The sequence below is a fragment of the Condylostylus longicornis genome, unplaced genomic scaffold, assembly GCF_029603195.1.
Source record: "Condylostylus longicornis isolate FDR11 unplaced genomic scaffold, ASM2960319v2 ptg000135l, whole genome shotgun sequence".
Classification (NCBI taxonomy): Eukaryota; Metazoa; Arthropoda; class Insecta; order Diptera; family Dolichopodidae; genus Condylostylus; species Condylostylus longicornis.
The window spans coordinates 15,797,176-15,814,693 of record NW_026578103.1 but is presented as its reverse complement, the minus strand read 5'-3'; the positions used below and the strand labels follow the sequence as shown (position 1 = coordinate 15,814,693).

The 17,518-nt window shown below is 26.2% G+C and overlaps 2 protein-coding genes across 2 annotated transcripts; both read left to right on the top strand.

Annotated features, from left to right (window-relative positions):
• The first annotated feature begins 2,816 nt into the window (after positions 1–2,816).
• On the top strand, positions 2,817–7,860 carry LOC129615220 (putative uncharacterized protein DDB_G0282133). Its single transcript, XM_055530320.1, has 5 exons — positions 2,817–3,651; positions 5,082–5,977; positions 6,026–6,518; positions 7,554–7,775; positions 7,853–7,860. The coding sequence occupies exons 1-5, from the start codon at positions 2,817–2,819 to the stop codon at positions 7,858–7,860; spliced, it is 2,454 nt and encodes an 817-aa protein (XP_055386295.1).
• LOC129615415 (putative uncharacterized protein DDB_G0282133) lies at positions 7,482–17,313 on the top strand. The gene is made up of 3 exons (XM_055530616.1): positions 7,482–8,987; positions 9,071–10,666; positions 10,798–17,313. The coding sequence occupies exons 1-3, from the start codon at positions 8,093–8,095 to the stop codon at positions 16,701–16,703; spliced, it is 8,397 nt and encodes a 2,798-aa protein (XP_055386591.1). The 5' UTR covers positions 7,482–8,092; the 3' UTR covers positions 16,704–17,313.
• The last annotated feature ends 205 nt before the right edge of the window (positions 17,314–17,518 follow it).

Genomic DNA, 17,518 nt, shown 5'->3' with positions numbered 1-17,518 from the left:
ATAGGGCTCCGTGGGGGTAGAATCTCTTCACTGGTGTCTCGATAGTGGACAACTTCTCACCGCATGGGGCGGCTGGAATTGATGGTATATTTCTGCTAAGCTGCAAAACATTGGGAATTTATAGTTCCGTTCCTTCTAAAAGTTTTTAGGAGCTGCCTCTAACTCTGCGCCGTATCTAAGTAATAGAGACGTGCAAAGTCGATCTTCATTCCAAAACCGAGAAAGAGGGCCCATGAAATCTCAAAGGATTTTAGACCGATCGGTCTGACCTCCTTTGCTTTAAAAGCTTTTGGAGCGCCTGTTGAACCTGAGGCTATGAGATAGACAGGGGTCAACTCAGCTTTTAGAATCACAGCACGCATATTGGGTGAGCACGTCTGCTGACGTCATAATACATGAGGTCGTTCGGATGGTGGAATATTCCATTTAATATTCCAGGCCAATGTTGCCATGAGCTGGCGGCGTGTGCGCTCGACGTTGTCCAACATTCCTTTGGATCCCGGCTCACCATAATATAGTCCGAAACGAACGGGCGGATGAAATGGCTAGGTATAGGCGTAATAAATACATCGTGCGCTGAACGCAGGTGAAAAGCCCATATGTAGTAAGAAAGTTGTGGCCAATTCCAGATCTGCTTGATTTCTTCATGGCAAGGGGATTATCTAAAGGATTTACGCTTATTGAGGAATTTGAGGACCTAAACTCTGACCGTACAGCAATAATTTTCACTGTTAGCAAGTCCATAATATAACCTACTTACAGGTAAAGTACTAAAGAAATTGCTGATAAAGCGGTCATCGGAAAAAATTATGTACCAAGACAATGGAAGGTTGCCGAAGTAATTGCGCTCTTAAAGCCACGAAAGTCACCTAATATTAAAAACTCATACAGGGAAATTTTATTGTTACCACTGAGATCGAAAGTATTTGAAAAACTGTTTCTGTTAAGGTTAGTGCCGATAATAGAAGAAAGCAAACTAATTCCACAGCACCAATTTGGCTTCAGATCGGAACACTCTACAATGGATCAGTTCACAGAATTTCTAATATAATTGAACACGCCTTGGATAACAAAGAAATTAGATATTTCTGTTGAATTATGAGGTCTCATCTGGAAGTAAGGTATTTTCATGTCAAATACAATGGTGCAAATTCAAATTTAAAACCTATTCGAGCTGGAGTTCCCCAGGGTAGTATTCTCGGAGCAGTTTTATGTATCCTGTTCACTAGAGATATACCAACAAACGATGCTTACTTTATAGCTATATTCTGGCTATTCTGGCTACGAGAAGCAGTCAATCATATGAGTTAATGGACCAAAAAGTGGATAATTAAATTAAATGAAGTAAAGTCGGTACACATAAATTTCAACAACAGAAATATTGAACCGAGGAGAATATACCAAAACTCAAATCAGATTCCGTATGCCAATACTGCAAAATATTATAGCAAACTAAATATAGCAAACTAAAATAGAAGGAACACGTTAAAAAAGAAAAAGGAAGAGATAATAAAAGCTGATCTCTTCATAACGAAATAGAAGATTAAAGAGGTTGACGCCTTTTAACTTGGCTCAGTAATATTAATTGAAATTGTGGAAAAATAATAGCATTGAAGTTGTGCCCAAAAAAAAGAAGTTGTGGACTTCGACCAATGGGTCGAAATAATCTTAAGTCAAAATTAATTTTGACAAATAGAGAAAATATTCATAATTATTATATTAGAAATAGAAGAAACTTATGTAGATACACCTAGAGCTAGGACAACGAAAAAGCAAAATAGTTTAAAATGTATTGCAATAAAACTATTTAACAGTCTTCCTACTAGCTTTAAAAATAGTGAAAAATTGGATATTTTTATATTTTTAAAAGTAAGCTTACATGTAAAAAATTTTAGAAGTTAGAATTGTATTAAATAATATTTATGTAGAAAAAAATGAAACAAAATCTTAGTTTTAAATTATTTATAGTGTTTAAAAAATAGTAAATGTTAATCATAATTAATTAATTTCTTATACATAATTTTATATTTTCGTAAAGTTATCTGAAATTAATAAAGTTTTTATTGAAAAAAATTGAAAAAAAAAATACCAAAACAAAAAAAAACTTTTTGAATTTTTTAAAGTTGCTATAACAGAAAACTATAAAAGTGTAGCACTAATCAAATAGTTAAAGATTGAAAATTAATTTTTTTAAGCAGATATTTAAGAAAATTGATCTTGTAGATAAGGTGATCTCTTCCATAAGAATACGTACATGTAAATTCGACAACTGTAAACTGTAGCTCTATCCAAGCAGATATGTATTGCTGTCAATCGTGTGAGGAGCACATGGAATAACTTTACTTCGTCTATATCTACACAATTTTTCAGAACTTGCCTCCTCTAGAAAAATTATAAACTGTCAATTTTTTTTTACGACTCAGTGATGCCATTGTTAAAATATTTGCGATAATATGGACATTTTCATTTTGGTTCATTATAAATCAAAATTTTATTATGGCTATATTTCTTAAAAAATATTTTTTTTAATAAGTGAAACTTTAAAAATCTTATTTTCATCAATAATTCTTTTTAAATATTTTAAAGTGTTTGTTCTATATTTATTTATTGGTTAAGTGTGAAATAAGTTGGAATTTTCCAACATGTAAATTGTAAATACAGGAGCTCATTTATATTCTAATGTTTCAATTGTAAAAGATGATGCGATTGTGAAAGAAATATCATATTAAAATTGTCCCTTTTTTTAGATTGAATTGAAAACATTAAAAAATTATATAAAAAATTAACTATAAAAGCGTGAAATATAAAATGGAAAAATGAGCGAGAATAGTATAGCTAAAGAAAGAAATGGCAGTCTATTAGGTGAAGCATCAATGTTATGTTTTTCAACCTCAACTTCAGATTCGACCATATCTAAACAAAAAAAAAGTGATGGTTTATCAAGTGCAAAACGAAAAAAACTGAATGATTCTGATGAAAGCGAATCTATTTTATCAGAAAAATTTATTGAATATGATTATTGTGAGGGCAAGAATATTTTTTCTACGGAAGTATCCCTTAATTCAGCAGCACGAAGTGAAAATGATAATAATGATGTAACGATAATCCAACATTTTGTTTTATCTGATCTACCTGATATTTCCTCTAGTCCATTAGAGTCCCATAATACAGATGAATACGTTTTATTTAATGACGTAGTTGATTGTGAAGAGAATGTAATCGATTCCTCTATTAGGAGCTTAAGAGAAGCATCAATCAATGAAAAGCCGGACATGACAATACATGCAATGAGACCTGGTGATAACAGTAAAACTGGAACTTCTATATGTGGAAACAAAAATGTTGAGGAAACTTTTGAAGTTAATGTTAGCACAAATTTGATTGTTCACGACGAAAAAATGAAAAATGATGAACAACAGAAAGTAAATCCAAGCTCCGAAGTAGCAGAACTGCTAAACGATGATGAGGTTGTTGACACAGTTTCTTACAATACTGAGCTAACATCTTTAAAAACAGCAACTCGTACACAATGTTCTAATATATCTACTGATAACATATCAGTAGGTATAGCATCTGCAAAAAAGCGTAATGCTTTGGAAAGATCAAAAATAATACCAGGCGTAATACCAAATACAGCCAAAGTTTCAATTGGTAAGGTCAATTAAGTTATGTCAAAAGTATAAATAATGAAACCCCAGTAAATATTTAATTTGAAATTTTTTTTAAATTTACAACGACACGTGTGTTAAATCTAAAAAGCAAATATTATTGTCAAAAAACTTGTAATTAAATATGTTCCAGGCTAGTTATTTTAATTTAGGTAGGTGGGTTTAAGTTAGATATATTCTAACTAAAAATTCTATTCTAAGTCAGGAAAAAAAATGAAGTTTAAATTGAGTAATGCAGCTTAATGGCGTTAATTTTTTAAAATTCCTATTCATTTTTATCAACTCAGTATTTGCGCTTCAAGATTTATTAATAATAGTTGAGTTGATACTTTTGAATGAACGCCCATGTGTACTTCAAAACTTAATATTTACAACATTTATCGAAACCCTACTTCAACAATTTAGTTAAAATGTTAATGAAAATATTTTAGTTCGCAAAACTAAAGAAATATATTGTGAGTTTAGAGTTATTTAAAAATAATTTAATATTTTGTTACTTCAAAAATTTTTTCAATAAAATTGGTTATTTATTTCTCTAAAATGCTTTGTTCGGACGTGTAAAATATTTTGCACATGTTTGCATGTAATTTGGAAATTCAGAAAATAAGTTCAAAGAAATACAGTAAAGTTTATTTATAATAAAATGTAGGTACCGAATAACATTTAGTTTACATATATAAAAATTTCAAAATCAAGTTATCTGCGCTATAGCTCACAATTATGAGAGTCTCAAATTATTATTATACTATTAATATTTAATTAAATTAAATGATAAACCTTAAACTAACTTAACTGAGAATTCTTAAACTTCCAAACTAGTGCAGGTTCAAAATTTTTTTCGATGTCTTTGTATATGTTTCTAGCTCTAGAAAAAAGAAAATTTTTTAAAAGTTTATTCAAAAAAAAAAATAGTTCAAAACTTGAGAGTAATTTGTTTTTTATATCATTGCTTATTTCTTTTATATTACTTATTTAAAAAGTTCATGGACTATATTGATTTTGTGTTAATTGAACATACAAATTTTGAGAGTAGTAAGTGAGAAGCACGAATTAACATGGACTGATAAAAACAACTTATTAAAATTTTTAGAAAAAGAAAGCGTATTTAGAATGTCTTATATAAAAATAAATGACTTGTTTTAAAGCAAATTTTTTAGTATTATCGTTTAAGATAATACAAAATGCTGTAAATTCCTTCCATAAATATGGACACAACATAAGCTAAAAGTAAAAAGATTGAATGATTTTATAGCGAATAAACACATCAAATCTTTTAAGTCCCCACATTAGTAAACGTATAGAGTCTTAAATTTATTTTAAGTTTAAGAAGAATTATTCAAATTTATTCTTCTTTAAATTAAGAAGAATTATTCAAATTTATTATTTGTTATAAATTAAGTCATAATTTTTTAGGAAATACAACAATATCAGTACCTCTCCTTAAGAATATGGCTTTATTAAATAATGCGGCGTATGTAGATAAAACAAGCATTTCAAATGCTACTGCAACACAAAAATCAAGAATTTTAAATCACTCTTCGCAACAAAAAATTAATGCTCCTAAAATAGTATCAGTATCGCAATTGGTAAATCCGAGTACTAGTTCTAATATCATGCAAGCAACTATTATTTCAAAAAATTTGAAAATTGATAAGAAAGCTCAATCAATTGGGTTCCCAAATTTACCCCAATTAACAGTATTGCAAGATGTATCTCTACCTAAACAAATATTTGAAAATGAGTCTGATTCGCCGAAAAATAATATTGTAATTCCAAACGAAAAAGATTTTATTAATGACGAACAATTACTTCAACAAGGACAAACACTAAACCATATTATTTTACAAAAAGACAACCAAGACCCTGCCATGGAAGAACAACAAAAAAAAATGCAGGAAACAAATCAAAAGAGTTCTGAAGCAAAAATTTTGTTAGCGAATAAAATTAATAACGAAACGTTGTCTTTGTTCATTCCAACCAAGGATCTTAAATATGGTTCAGTTGAAGAAATTGATGGAGCAAATAAAAACGACAACATTAAAATTTTTAGTGACATTGGGAAACATATTACCCACACTTTCAATAAAAACAATATTGAGATAAGTAAACATGATAATAACGGAAAAAATAACAATAATGAAAATAATTCTTCTGAAAATATTGCTAATACTGTTAATAACAGCAGCAATGACAAAAGTTGCAGTGATAACAATGAAAATATAAATATTGATTGCAAAAGTATTGAATTCAATGGTATACGCGACAATAATATGAACATCAGTATCAACCAAATTAAAAATGATAATAGTGTTAAAAATAAAAATAGTAAAAATGATACTAATACTAGTAATAGTAAGGAAACTGGTAACTATAACAATAAAATTAATACTACGGATAACAATCACAAAAAAAGTGATAAAAATAAAAACTTTAATAATGATGACAATAGTACCAATGATAAAGATACTAGCAATAATCTAGACATAATTAATATAAAAAGTATCAAAAATAAAACTGAAGAACACAATAATGATGGCGTCAGCAGTGCCCTTAATACTGACGAAATAAGTACGATAAAAAATACTGAAAACAATAAAGAGAATGCAATTGATAAAAGCAACAAGAATATTGATCAAAGTAGTAAAAATGATGGGCATAGTAATAGTAATAGAGAAAATAACATTAAAGAGAACTGTGGTTATGATGCTAATAATAAAGATAGTAGTTGTAACAATAATAAGAACAACAATAATAATGAGAGCAACATTAACAAGTGTAAAAACAATGGTATTAATAAGGAGTGTAAAAAAGACGATAACGATAATAACAAAACCGGAAATAAAGGCAAAAGTAATAATGATAACAAAAATAATAACCACAATAATAATAGTAATGCAAATAATAATAATAATAATAATAATAATAATAATAATAATAATAATAATAGTAATAATAACAATAATAATAATAACAATAATAATGATAATAGCTATAATAACAATAATAATAATAACAATAATAATGATAATAGCTATAATAACAATAATAATAATGAAAATAACAAAAAAAATAATAATAATAAAGATAACAGTAAAAATAATAGAAACAATAATGATAGTAATAATAGTAAAAATGATAATGATAGCAATAATAATAATAATAATAATAATAATAATAATAATAATAATAGTAATAATAATAATAATAATAATAATAATAATAATAATAATAATAATAATAATAATAATAATAGTAATAATAATAATAATAATAATAATAATAATAATGATAATAGTGATGATAATAATTGTAATAATAATAATAATAATAATAATAATAGTGGTAATGACGATAATAATGATGATATCAATAATAATAATAACAATAATAATAATAATGACAATAATAATAGTGATAACAGTAATAATAGTAATAATAGTAATAATAATAATAATAATAATAATAATAATAATAATAATAGTAACAATAATAACAATAATAACAACAATAATAACAGTAATAATAATAATAGCAACAACAATAATAATAATAATAATAATAATAATAATAATAATAATAATAATAATAATAATAATAATAATAACAATAATAATAATAATAATAATAATAATAATAATAATAACAATAATAATAATAATAATAATAATAATAATAATAATAATAATAATAATAATAATAATAATAATAATAATAATAATAATAATAATAATAATAATAATAATAATAATAATAATAATAATAATAATAATAATAATAATAATAATAATAATGATAATGATTGTAATAACGATAATGATATTAACCATAATAATGATGATAATAATAATAATAATAATGATAATAATAATAGTAATAATAATAAAGATGGTAACATTCATAATATTAGTAGTGATGGCAGCGCAAAAGACAAAAACACAAAGGAAGACCAATTAGAAAATGATAATAAAGTTAATATCAATAAAAATGATTTTGTCCATCGAGAAAATGATCGAAATAAGATCGTTTTAAATAATGAATTTGTGCACATTAATAAAAGTGAAGAAAAATTTGTTGTTAATGTTGATACTTCCTTAAAAAGTAGCGGTTGTAGTCATTTTAACAATAAGAATATTAATAATGAAAATATTGCTAGTGAAATTTCTAATTTTAAAAGTGGTAAACAGATTACTGATAATGAAAAAAATAATAACGATAATCAAGCAAATATTGGAAAAAAACAAGAAGATAGAAAGTATAATATCCATGAAAATAGAAACTATAACGAAAAAGATTATATTGAGGATTTTCATAAAAATGATGATAATAAAAGCAGTATTGTCGAAGATGATGCCAATTGTGTAAACAAAATTGAGAAAAATGATGAGGGTAATACCCAGAAAGAGAAGTGGAATGTTGAGGATTTCATGTTAAATAGCCTAAAAAGCGATATATTTCAAAATAATAATGAAATGATTGGTAGCACCAAAAACAATATTAGTATTAACAGTATCAACAATTCTAATTCAAGTAAAAGCAACCACACCATCAGTTCCAACACAAATAATAGCTCTGTAAAAGATAAGTGTAACAAAAGTAGGAATGACATCGATACTAAAGATAATAATGAGGGTACAAAAGAGGATAAATCATCTAATATTTCGCAACTTTCACCATTATCGAAACCGAACGAGTTAACTACGAATATGGCAAATGCTGCAGCACAATTGCGGAATATAATGTCAAGTATAAATTCACCGACTTTAACATCTAATCTAATATTACAGCATTCAGAAAAAGTTGCAGCAAAAAGTAGTGAAGATAGTCAAAATATTGATACTCTTGATGGCTTTCAAACCCAAGCACCTGAAGAATTAAATTTATTCAAAAATTGCAAAAATTCTATTTTGCCATTAGATAAAAATGAATTAATATCTCAAGATGTTTGCCTTACTGAGAATCAACAACTTGTAACAACGACTTCAATTAAGGAAGTAGACACGATGGATAAAACTATTTTTACCGAAAAAGGCGTTATTAAAAATACAAATGTCATGGCAATACCAACGTCTTTGGTTTTTTCATCTTCCCTTCCTATTGTTTCTGAGAAAACGAGGGCATCTACCGATATAAACAAGAGTATTAGTAACTTTGTTACGAATGTAAAACATAATTTAAAAGAAAGTGAAAGTGAAAAGGATAATATTCAATCTATAGGAAAATTGACGTTTAAAAATGAAATTGACCTACAACCAAAGTATGTTAAACCTTCCGAGGAAGTTCAAGTCAATAACAAAAAACGATTGATGGAAATTTCACCTGGTAATACATTTGGTTTCCTTTTTTTTATATATTATTTTTTTTCAATACATTAAAAAAAATTTTTCTTTTTTTTGGTTTCGTAGATAAATTAGCTGTTTCGCATGAGATAAAACATGGGTACAATTCATCAACTTCAATTCCAAAATCTTGTAGCTCGAGTACATTGTCAACTTTGGCAAATTCTAATAAAGTGAGCAAATTAGAAAGCTCTCAAAATGTTTTGTTAAAACAGCTATTGCAAAACTCCACTACAAATTCATCTAACAACAAGAGCACAAATTCTCAAATTAACATACCGGGGCCAAGAAAGATACAAAATTTGAGAGCTCCAAGTTTAGGTGTAGTCAGCTCTTTAGAGGCTCAGTTGGCCCGACCTGTAATACCGCCGGTTGTTACAGATTCACAGTCTGCAACACCACTTTCATCAAAAACATTGGCAGATCCTAAAGAAAATATAATAGGCCATAAAAAGGAAAATAACTCTTTAAGTTCATCTAGTGGTAGTTTTATCAGAGAGCACAAGACCAGTCCTTACGTTTCACGAGAAACGTCATTCATTTCTAATCCACAACCTATTAATGTCAAACCTGAACAAAGTGAACCGTCATTACAAAATCAACACCATTTGCATCCTCAGCAATTACAGCAACAGCAAAAAATTCAGCAAATTGTGCAGCATCATCAACAGCTTCAGCTGCACCAGCAAATGCAGCACATTAAAGAAATGCAACAATCTCAACAGCAACTTCAGAAATCCCAATCAGGCGTAAATCAAAATCAGCAGGATCAACAAATTAATTTATTATTACAACAACAAAGTAACAGTGATGATAACATAAATAAGTTTAACATGGCACCTACTGTTGCCAATACTAAATTAATGAGAGAAGATTTCAACAAGATTTCTAATGCTGCATCAACAGAAATAAATCAATGCAAAGGCGAGTATCCTACTGTCAAAAAGGATCATTCGTCGTTATTTTCAGCGAGCACTTCAAGTAATGTAACTGATAAAAATATTAAATATAACGCCCAAGAAGTAAGCCAAAATAAATTAAGCAAAGAAACTGGAGTCGATCGTCTTGCAGATCCGGGAAAATCTAAACTTAATGTTGATTCAAGTAGTGCAGGTGTTGGTGACATTAGAAAAATTGCTACAAAACGAAAAAGAGACTTCCAAAAAAATAAAAAACAACAGGTTTTAAATAAAGAATCAATGATTGGGGCACCAAAAAAAAGGGGAAAGAAAGCCGATAAAGTAGAACAAGATTACGACGATTTTATTGACAACTTAATGGCACAAATTAGACAACTTCCAGCATTGCAAGTATTGGAACCCCTACTTAATCGTAACTTCAACGTGTGTAATATTTATGGTTCAAATCAAATAACACCACGATTGAGCAACTTTCACGAAAAAATAAATGTGTTTAATGGAAAGGATATTAAGGATTTTTATAATATGGAACCGTTTGGTCCAGAAAATCCATTTGAAAATGATGATGATAGTGAATCATCAATACAAAACGGATTTTATGATCAAGAATTTCCAACGTATAGTACCTACCCATATTTGGTTAAGACAACAAATGTTTTGGAGTCAACATTGAAAAATCGTGATTTGGGAACTCCAAATAGCATAATTTCATGTTCAAGCGGAGCCGAGAGTGATGATGAAGGTAAGTTCTTTGCATTTTTAATTTAAAAATTATAAATTTTCATACAACACATTTAAAGAGAGAATAAAGAAAATTGTTAACCAAAATAAATTTAATCAACTAAGTTGAACCTAACAAAACAATACTTACAGGTAAAAAATTAAATATATTGACAAACGATGCTGATCAGCAAATGAATCAACTTGAAATTCGAAATAAACTTCAATCTAGTAGTAAAAATTCATCTTCAGTGAACGTAATCAATATTTCATCAAGGAAAAGAAAGTATGAGACAAAAATATTTAAAGATATCAACGGTGATTATGATTCATATGAAACAAATGATAAAGATAAAACAAAATTTTCTCGGAGGCATTCAAACAAACAACCGAATTTGACAGTAACGCTTACGTTAACCCCGAATATAGCTGAGAACATTTTTGACATATTAAAAGAGCTGTCACATATTTTACGAGTACCTTCGCCTGATGTTTTAAAATTAATAGATAACAAAGAAGATCTCTCTTTCCATGTTCAAAAATCTACAGCAGCTTCAATGTCATCTTCAGTTGGGGGGTCAACAACTTTAATGTTTGAAAATAATAATAAACATAATTTAACGATAAAAAATATGATGAATACATTGCAATATTCACTGCAACCGTTACCGAAAGAAACGGTTGATATACAAGCAATTTTAAATTCTAATTCAAAGTTTTGTCGTCACTGTGATGTTTTGATAGTTAATGCGAAATTGAGATTCAAAAATCCTCAGCATTCGCAACAAGAAAATTTAGATATAATTGATGGGGAAGAAAAATCAGTTTTAACATTTAATAAAAATGGAGACCTTTATTTCTGTAGTAAAAGTTGTTACAATCAGTATCAATGGAGATCTAGATTAGTTAATTTTGATTCTTGTAATAAAAGTTTGCACAACCGTAGTATTAACCACACAAGCAATCATAATAATATCAGCACTAATATAAATCATAATTGCAATAATAATTATTATAAATATTACAATCATAACAATATTAATAACAGTAATAACACCAACATAAACAGCGACAATAACAGTTTTAACAACAGTGGCAATAATATCCGGCATAATTCTTGCTACAACCATAATGACTTGTCCGACAATGACAATGAAATTGAGAATCACATTCAAAACAGATATTTATTTAATGAAAATGATAATGATAATGACGATGACAATGAGAATACGGATAATGATAATACTAATAATGAAGATGAAAATAATGATGAAGATGACGACGATGACGATGATAATGATAATAATCATAATAATATTAACCATCGTAATAACAATAGTAATAATAGGAACAATAATGGTAATAATAATAGCAGCAGTAATAATAATAATAACAATAATCATGGTAATTACAATAACTATGAAAATAATAACAGTAATAATAATTATAACGACAGTAATAATAGTAATCAGAGTAATCACAGTAACCACAATAATAATATAAATAGTATTAACGGCAACAACAGCAACGATAGAAATATTGACAGTAATGGTAGTACAACCAGTTTCAGCGACGGAAGCCATGGCAACGATACTTTAAGTGGCAATTGCTGTAACAGTTACCGTAACGAATGTAATAATGCCAATAATCTCCAGAGAAGTACTTTGAATATCAACAGTAATAATAACAGTACAATAAATAGTAATATGAATGATAACAATGGCAGGAATGTGAATAACAATAATAATAACCTTAATAATAATAATAGTAATAACAATAATAATAATAACAATAATAATAATAATAGCAATAATAATAATAATAATAATAATAATAATAATAATAACAACAATAGTAATAATAGTAATAATAATAATAATAATAATAGTAATAATAGTAATAATAATAATAATAATAGTAATAATAATCATAATAATATTCATGATAATAATAATAGTAATAATAATAATCATAACAGTAATAGTAATCATAACAGCAATACTAATGATAATTCTAATAGCGATAGTAATAGTAATGGCAACAGTAGTAGTAATAATATAAATAATAATAATAATGATAATAATAATAACAACACCAACAACAGCAACAACAACAACAACAATAATAATAATAATAATAATAATAATAATAATAATAATAATAATAATAATAATAATAATAATAATATTAATAATAATAATAATAATAATAATAATAATAATAATAATAATAATAATAATAATAATAATAATAATAATAATAATAATGATAATAATAATAATAATAATACTAATAATAATAATTATAATAATAATAACAATAATAATAGTAATAGTAATAGTAATAGTAATGGTAATAGTAATAGTAATAGTAATAGCAATAGTAATAGTAATAGTAATAGTAATAGTAATAGTAATAGTAATAGTAATAGTAATAGTAATAGTAATAGTAATAGTAATGGTAATAATAATAGTAATAGTAATAGTAATAGTAATAGTAATAGTAATAGTGATAGTAATAGTAATAATAATAGTAATAGTAATAATAATAGTAATAGTAATAGTAATAGTAATAGTAATAGTAATATTAATAGTAATAGTAATAGTAATAATAATAGTAATAGTAGTAGGAATAGTAACTATAATGTTAATAGTAATAATAATAATAGTAATAGTACTAGTAATAGTAATAACAACAGTAATAGTAATAGTAATAGTAATAGTAATAATAATAATAATAGTAATAGTAATAATAATAGTAATAGAAATTGTAATAATAGCAATAGCAACAGTAATAGTAATGGTAATAATAATAATAATAGTAGTAGTAAGAATAATAGTAACTGCAATAATAATAATGATGAAAATAATAAAAATAATGCTAATAATAATATTAATAATAATAATAATAATATTAATAATATTAATAATAGTAATAATAATAACAATAATAATAATAATAATAATAATAATAATAATAATAATAATAAAAATAATAAAGAAAATAGTAAAAATGATAAGAATAGCAATAATAGTAATGATAATAATAATATTATTAACAATAATAATAATGAAAAAAATAATAACAATAATAATAATAATAATAATAGTATTAGTAATGATAATCTTAATAACAATAATTGTAACAGTAATATTAATTATAATAGTAAGAATAATAATAATAATAATAATAATAATAATAATAATAATAATAATAATAATAATAATAACAGTAATAATAACAATAAAAATAATAATATTAATAATAATGATAATAATAATGGCAATAGTAATAGTAATGGTAATAATAATAGTAATAGTAAAAACAATAGTAATTGTAATAATAATAATGATAATAATAAAAATAACAATAATGCTAATAATAATTATAATGCTAATAATAATTATAATAATAATAATAATAATAGCAATAATAATAATAATAATAATAATAATAATAATAATAATGACGGTAATAACAGCAGCAAAAATAATTGCAATAATAGTAGTAGCAATAACAGTGCCAACAATGCCGGTAATAACAATAGCAATAATGGTAACAACAGTAATTATCATCATCATCATTACCATAATAATAATAATTGTAATAATACCAATAGCAACAACAATAGTAATGGTAACAGTAGCAGTAATAATGGTAATAATAACACAAGCAGCAACAGTAACAACACAGCCAATAATAGTAACAACAACAATATCAACAACAATAATAATAGTAGCAATGATAACAATAATGCCGATAATACTTGTAACGACATTAATAATAATAATAGTAATAACACAGACGAGGACGGTGATGAAGATAACGATGACGACGATGATGATGATGATAACACTGGTAATAGTGATTGTAAGAACATAAATAAAGTAAATGGTAATAATAAAAAAAATAGAATTAATAAAAACATTTGCAGTAAAATAAATAGCAAAAATATAAATAACACCAATAGTAATCACACAAAAATCATAAGTAATATGAGCAGCAAAAAAAATAATTGTTGCTGGAAAGATGGTAAAGTCAGAGAGAATGAAGATGACAGTGATAACGATATATATAACGATAATGAAGAGGAAAACAATGATGAAGATGAAGAAAATTACAATGATAGTCATAGTGATAACGATAATGAAGATAATTACAACGACAACAATAACAATAACTACAATGAGTTTAAGTTTGAAAATGGCAATTCCTCTTCAGAAGATATTTCGACGGAATTAACAACTGGTTTTGTTTCTGAAATTCGCAACACTGATAACATCAGTAATAGCCATAATGTGTCGTTTTCCTTGCATAAACGAGACACTTTTCGACATTCTCATGAACAAATAAATTTATGTGATGAAAATGTTAAAATTACACATTTCTCTAAAGATAATAGCTTTAAACCCTGTGTTAAATTGAAAAGAAAAACTGAAAAGGAAATTGTTGAAATGTTATTTAAAATGTCAATAACCGTAATGCCTCAAAATGATGTAGATGATACTCGACAATGTATATTTTGTAGTCAAATAGGTGATGGTGTCACTGATGGTCCATCTAGGTTATTAAATTTTGACGTTGATAAATGGGTACATTTGAATTGTGCCTTATGGTCCGATGGTGTATACGAAACAGTTAATGGTGGCCTTATGAATTTTGAATCAGCTATTCAAGCTAGTTTAAATCAATGTTGCGTAATATGTCATCGAACTGGAGCCACAGTTAAATGCTTTAAAACGCGTTGTTGTAATATATACCATTTATCATGTGCACTTAAAGATAATTGTGTGTTTTATAAAAACAAGACAATGTACTGTTCAGTTCATGCTTCTAAAAATGAAAAAGATAATGAATTAAACAATTTAAATGCTCAGCGGCGAATATATATTGAAAGAGATGAAAATCGACAAGTCGCTGCTATAATGCACCAGTCTGAGATTTGCAATCTTTTAAGGGTTGGAAATTTAATTTTACTTAATGTAGGGCAACTCTTACCACATCAATTAAATAGCTTTCACAATGAAAATTACATTTATCCAGTAGGATATAAAATAATTAGATTTTATTGGTCTATGACAAAAAGTAATAAAAGATGTCGATATATATGTTCCATTGCGGATGTTGATAATGAACCGGAGTTTCGTGTTATTGTACAAGAATCAAATGAACCTGATGTTGAGTTTAAAGGTAAAACTCCAAAATTAGCCTGGCTACCTATTTTAAATAAAATGGTAGACTTAAGAAAGAAAACTAAGCTTGTAAGCATGTTCCCCAAATACTTGATGGGTGAAGATTTATTTGGTTTGACGGAACCAGCAATTACTCGTATTTTAGAAAGTTTGCCAGGAGTAGATACACTTACTGATTACAGATTTAAATATGGTAGAAATCCTTTACTGGAACTGCCACTTGCGATAAATCCATCCGGAGCAGCTAGAACCGAACAAAAACAAAAGTTATCATTTCATTGGAAAAGATCTCATACTCAACGCACAAGCTCGACAACAAATCAGCGTTGTGCGTCGTTCATCCCGCCTATCTCTGTAGCTGGAGAAGTGGCCTGTCCTTATAGTAAACAGTTTGTTCATTCAAAGAGTTCCCAGTACAAAAAAATGAAACAAGAATGGCGTAATAATGTGTATTTAGCTAGATCAAAGATTCAAGGGCTTGGTTTATATGCTGCACGAGAATTGGAAAAACACACAATGGTAATTGAATATATAGGTGAAATTATAAGAACTGAAGTTTCAGAGCTTCGTGAAAAACAATATGAAGCTAGAAACCGTGGAATTTATATGTTTCGGTTAGATGAAGATCGTGTTGTTGATGCAACTCTTTCTGGAGGTTTAGCTCGTTATATTAATCATTCTTGCAATCCAAATTGTGTTACAGAAATTGTTGAAGTAGATCGCGAATTGCGAATTATAATCTTTGCAAGAAGGCGAATAGATCGCGGTGAAGAACTTTCATATGATTACAAATTTGACATAGAAGATGATGCTAATAAAATATCATGCATGTGTGGTGCACCAAATTGTAGAAAATGGATGAATTAGTTTTTAGGATTTATATTTGATTTAATATTGTATGTATTTAATTTTTATAAATAAATTTGATTTTTGTTTTAAATTTTTAAGATAATGTTTGTCAAAAATTTTTTGTAACTTTTTTCTTAGAAGCATAAGAGAATTAGTAGTTAAAACACTTTAAAGTAAAGGTATATATATTTATATATAAATATAAATATATTTACATACAACTATTCAAAATACAGAGATTTTTTAAACTTAAAAATGAGAAAATTAAAAAAATATTTGATTGCTTTTAGTTTTAAATTTTAATGAATTAAATAAATAAAATTACAAATAAATGCTTGTACTTGTATATGCATGGATAAATGACCTTGAACGAACTGATAGGTAATTCCATGTTTATATGCACAAACATATATACATATGTACATATATAGATAAATATATGAGTGAAATATTATGTATATTATATATGTGTATGTATATATATATATATATTTATATATTTATATTTTATTCATATTAAAATTTATATTTATAACTTAATATATATTTACATATTATGTATGCATAATATTATATAGATTTATACAACTTTGTATATAAATGTATATTGTTGAAGTTAAAAAAAATATTTTAAGTAAAAGGTATAAAATAAATAATTATAGTTGAAAACAATGATTTCTATTTTAATTTTGATAACTTTCCTACATCTTTTTATACTATTGTATCTATAATTTTCCTATTTTATTTACTATTTCGTATATTCTATATCTGCAAGCAGAAATTCTATGTATTCTATGAAATTCTATTTATGTCCTTATTATGATCGGCGAAGC

Excerpts from the sequence above, each read along its gene's own strand:
- LOC129615220 (XM_055530320.1), top strand. The coding sequence starts at position 2,817 with ATGAGCGAGAATAGTATAGCTAAAGAAAGAAATGGCAGTCTATTAGGT. Across the intron at positions 3,652-5,081 it reads TACAGCCAAAGTTTCAATTG|GAAATACAACAATATCAGTA; the intron begins GTAAGGTCAATT and ends ATAATTTTTTAG. Across the intron at positions 5,978-6,025 it reads AAATTAAAAATGATAATAGT|GAAACTGGTAACTATAACAA; the intron begins GTTAAAAATAAA and ends AGTAATAGTAAG.
- LOC129615415 (XM_055530616.1), top strand. The coding sequence starts at position 8,093 with ATGTTAAATAGCCTAAAAAGCGATATATTTCAAAATAATAATGAAATG. Across the intron at positions 8,988-9,070 it reads ATTGATGGAAATTTCACCTG|ATAAATTAGCTGTTTCGCAT; the intron begins GTAATACATTTG and ends TTGGTTTCGTAG. Across the intron at positions 10,667-10,797 it reads AGCCGAGAGTGATGATGAAG|GTAAAAAATTAAATATATTG; the intron begins GTAAGTTCTTTG and ends CAATACTTACAG.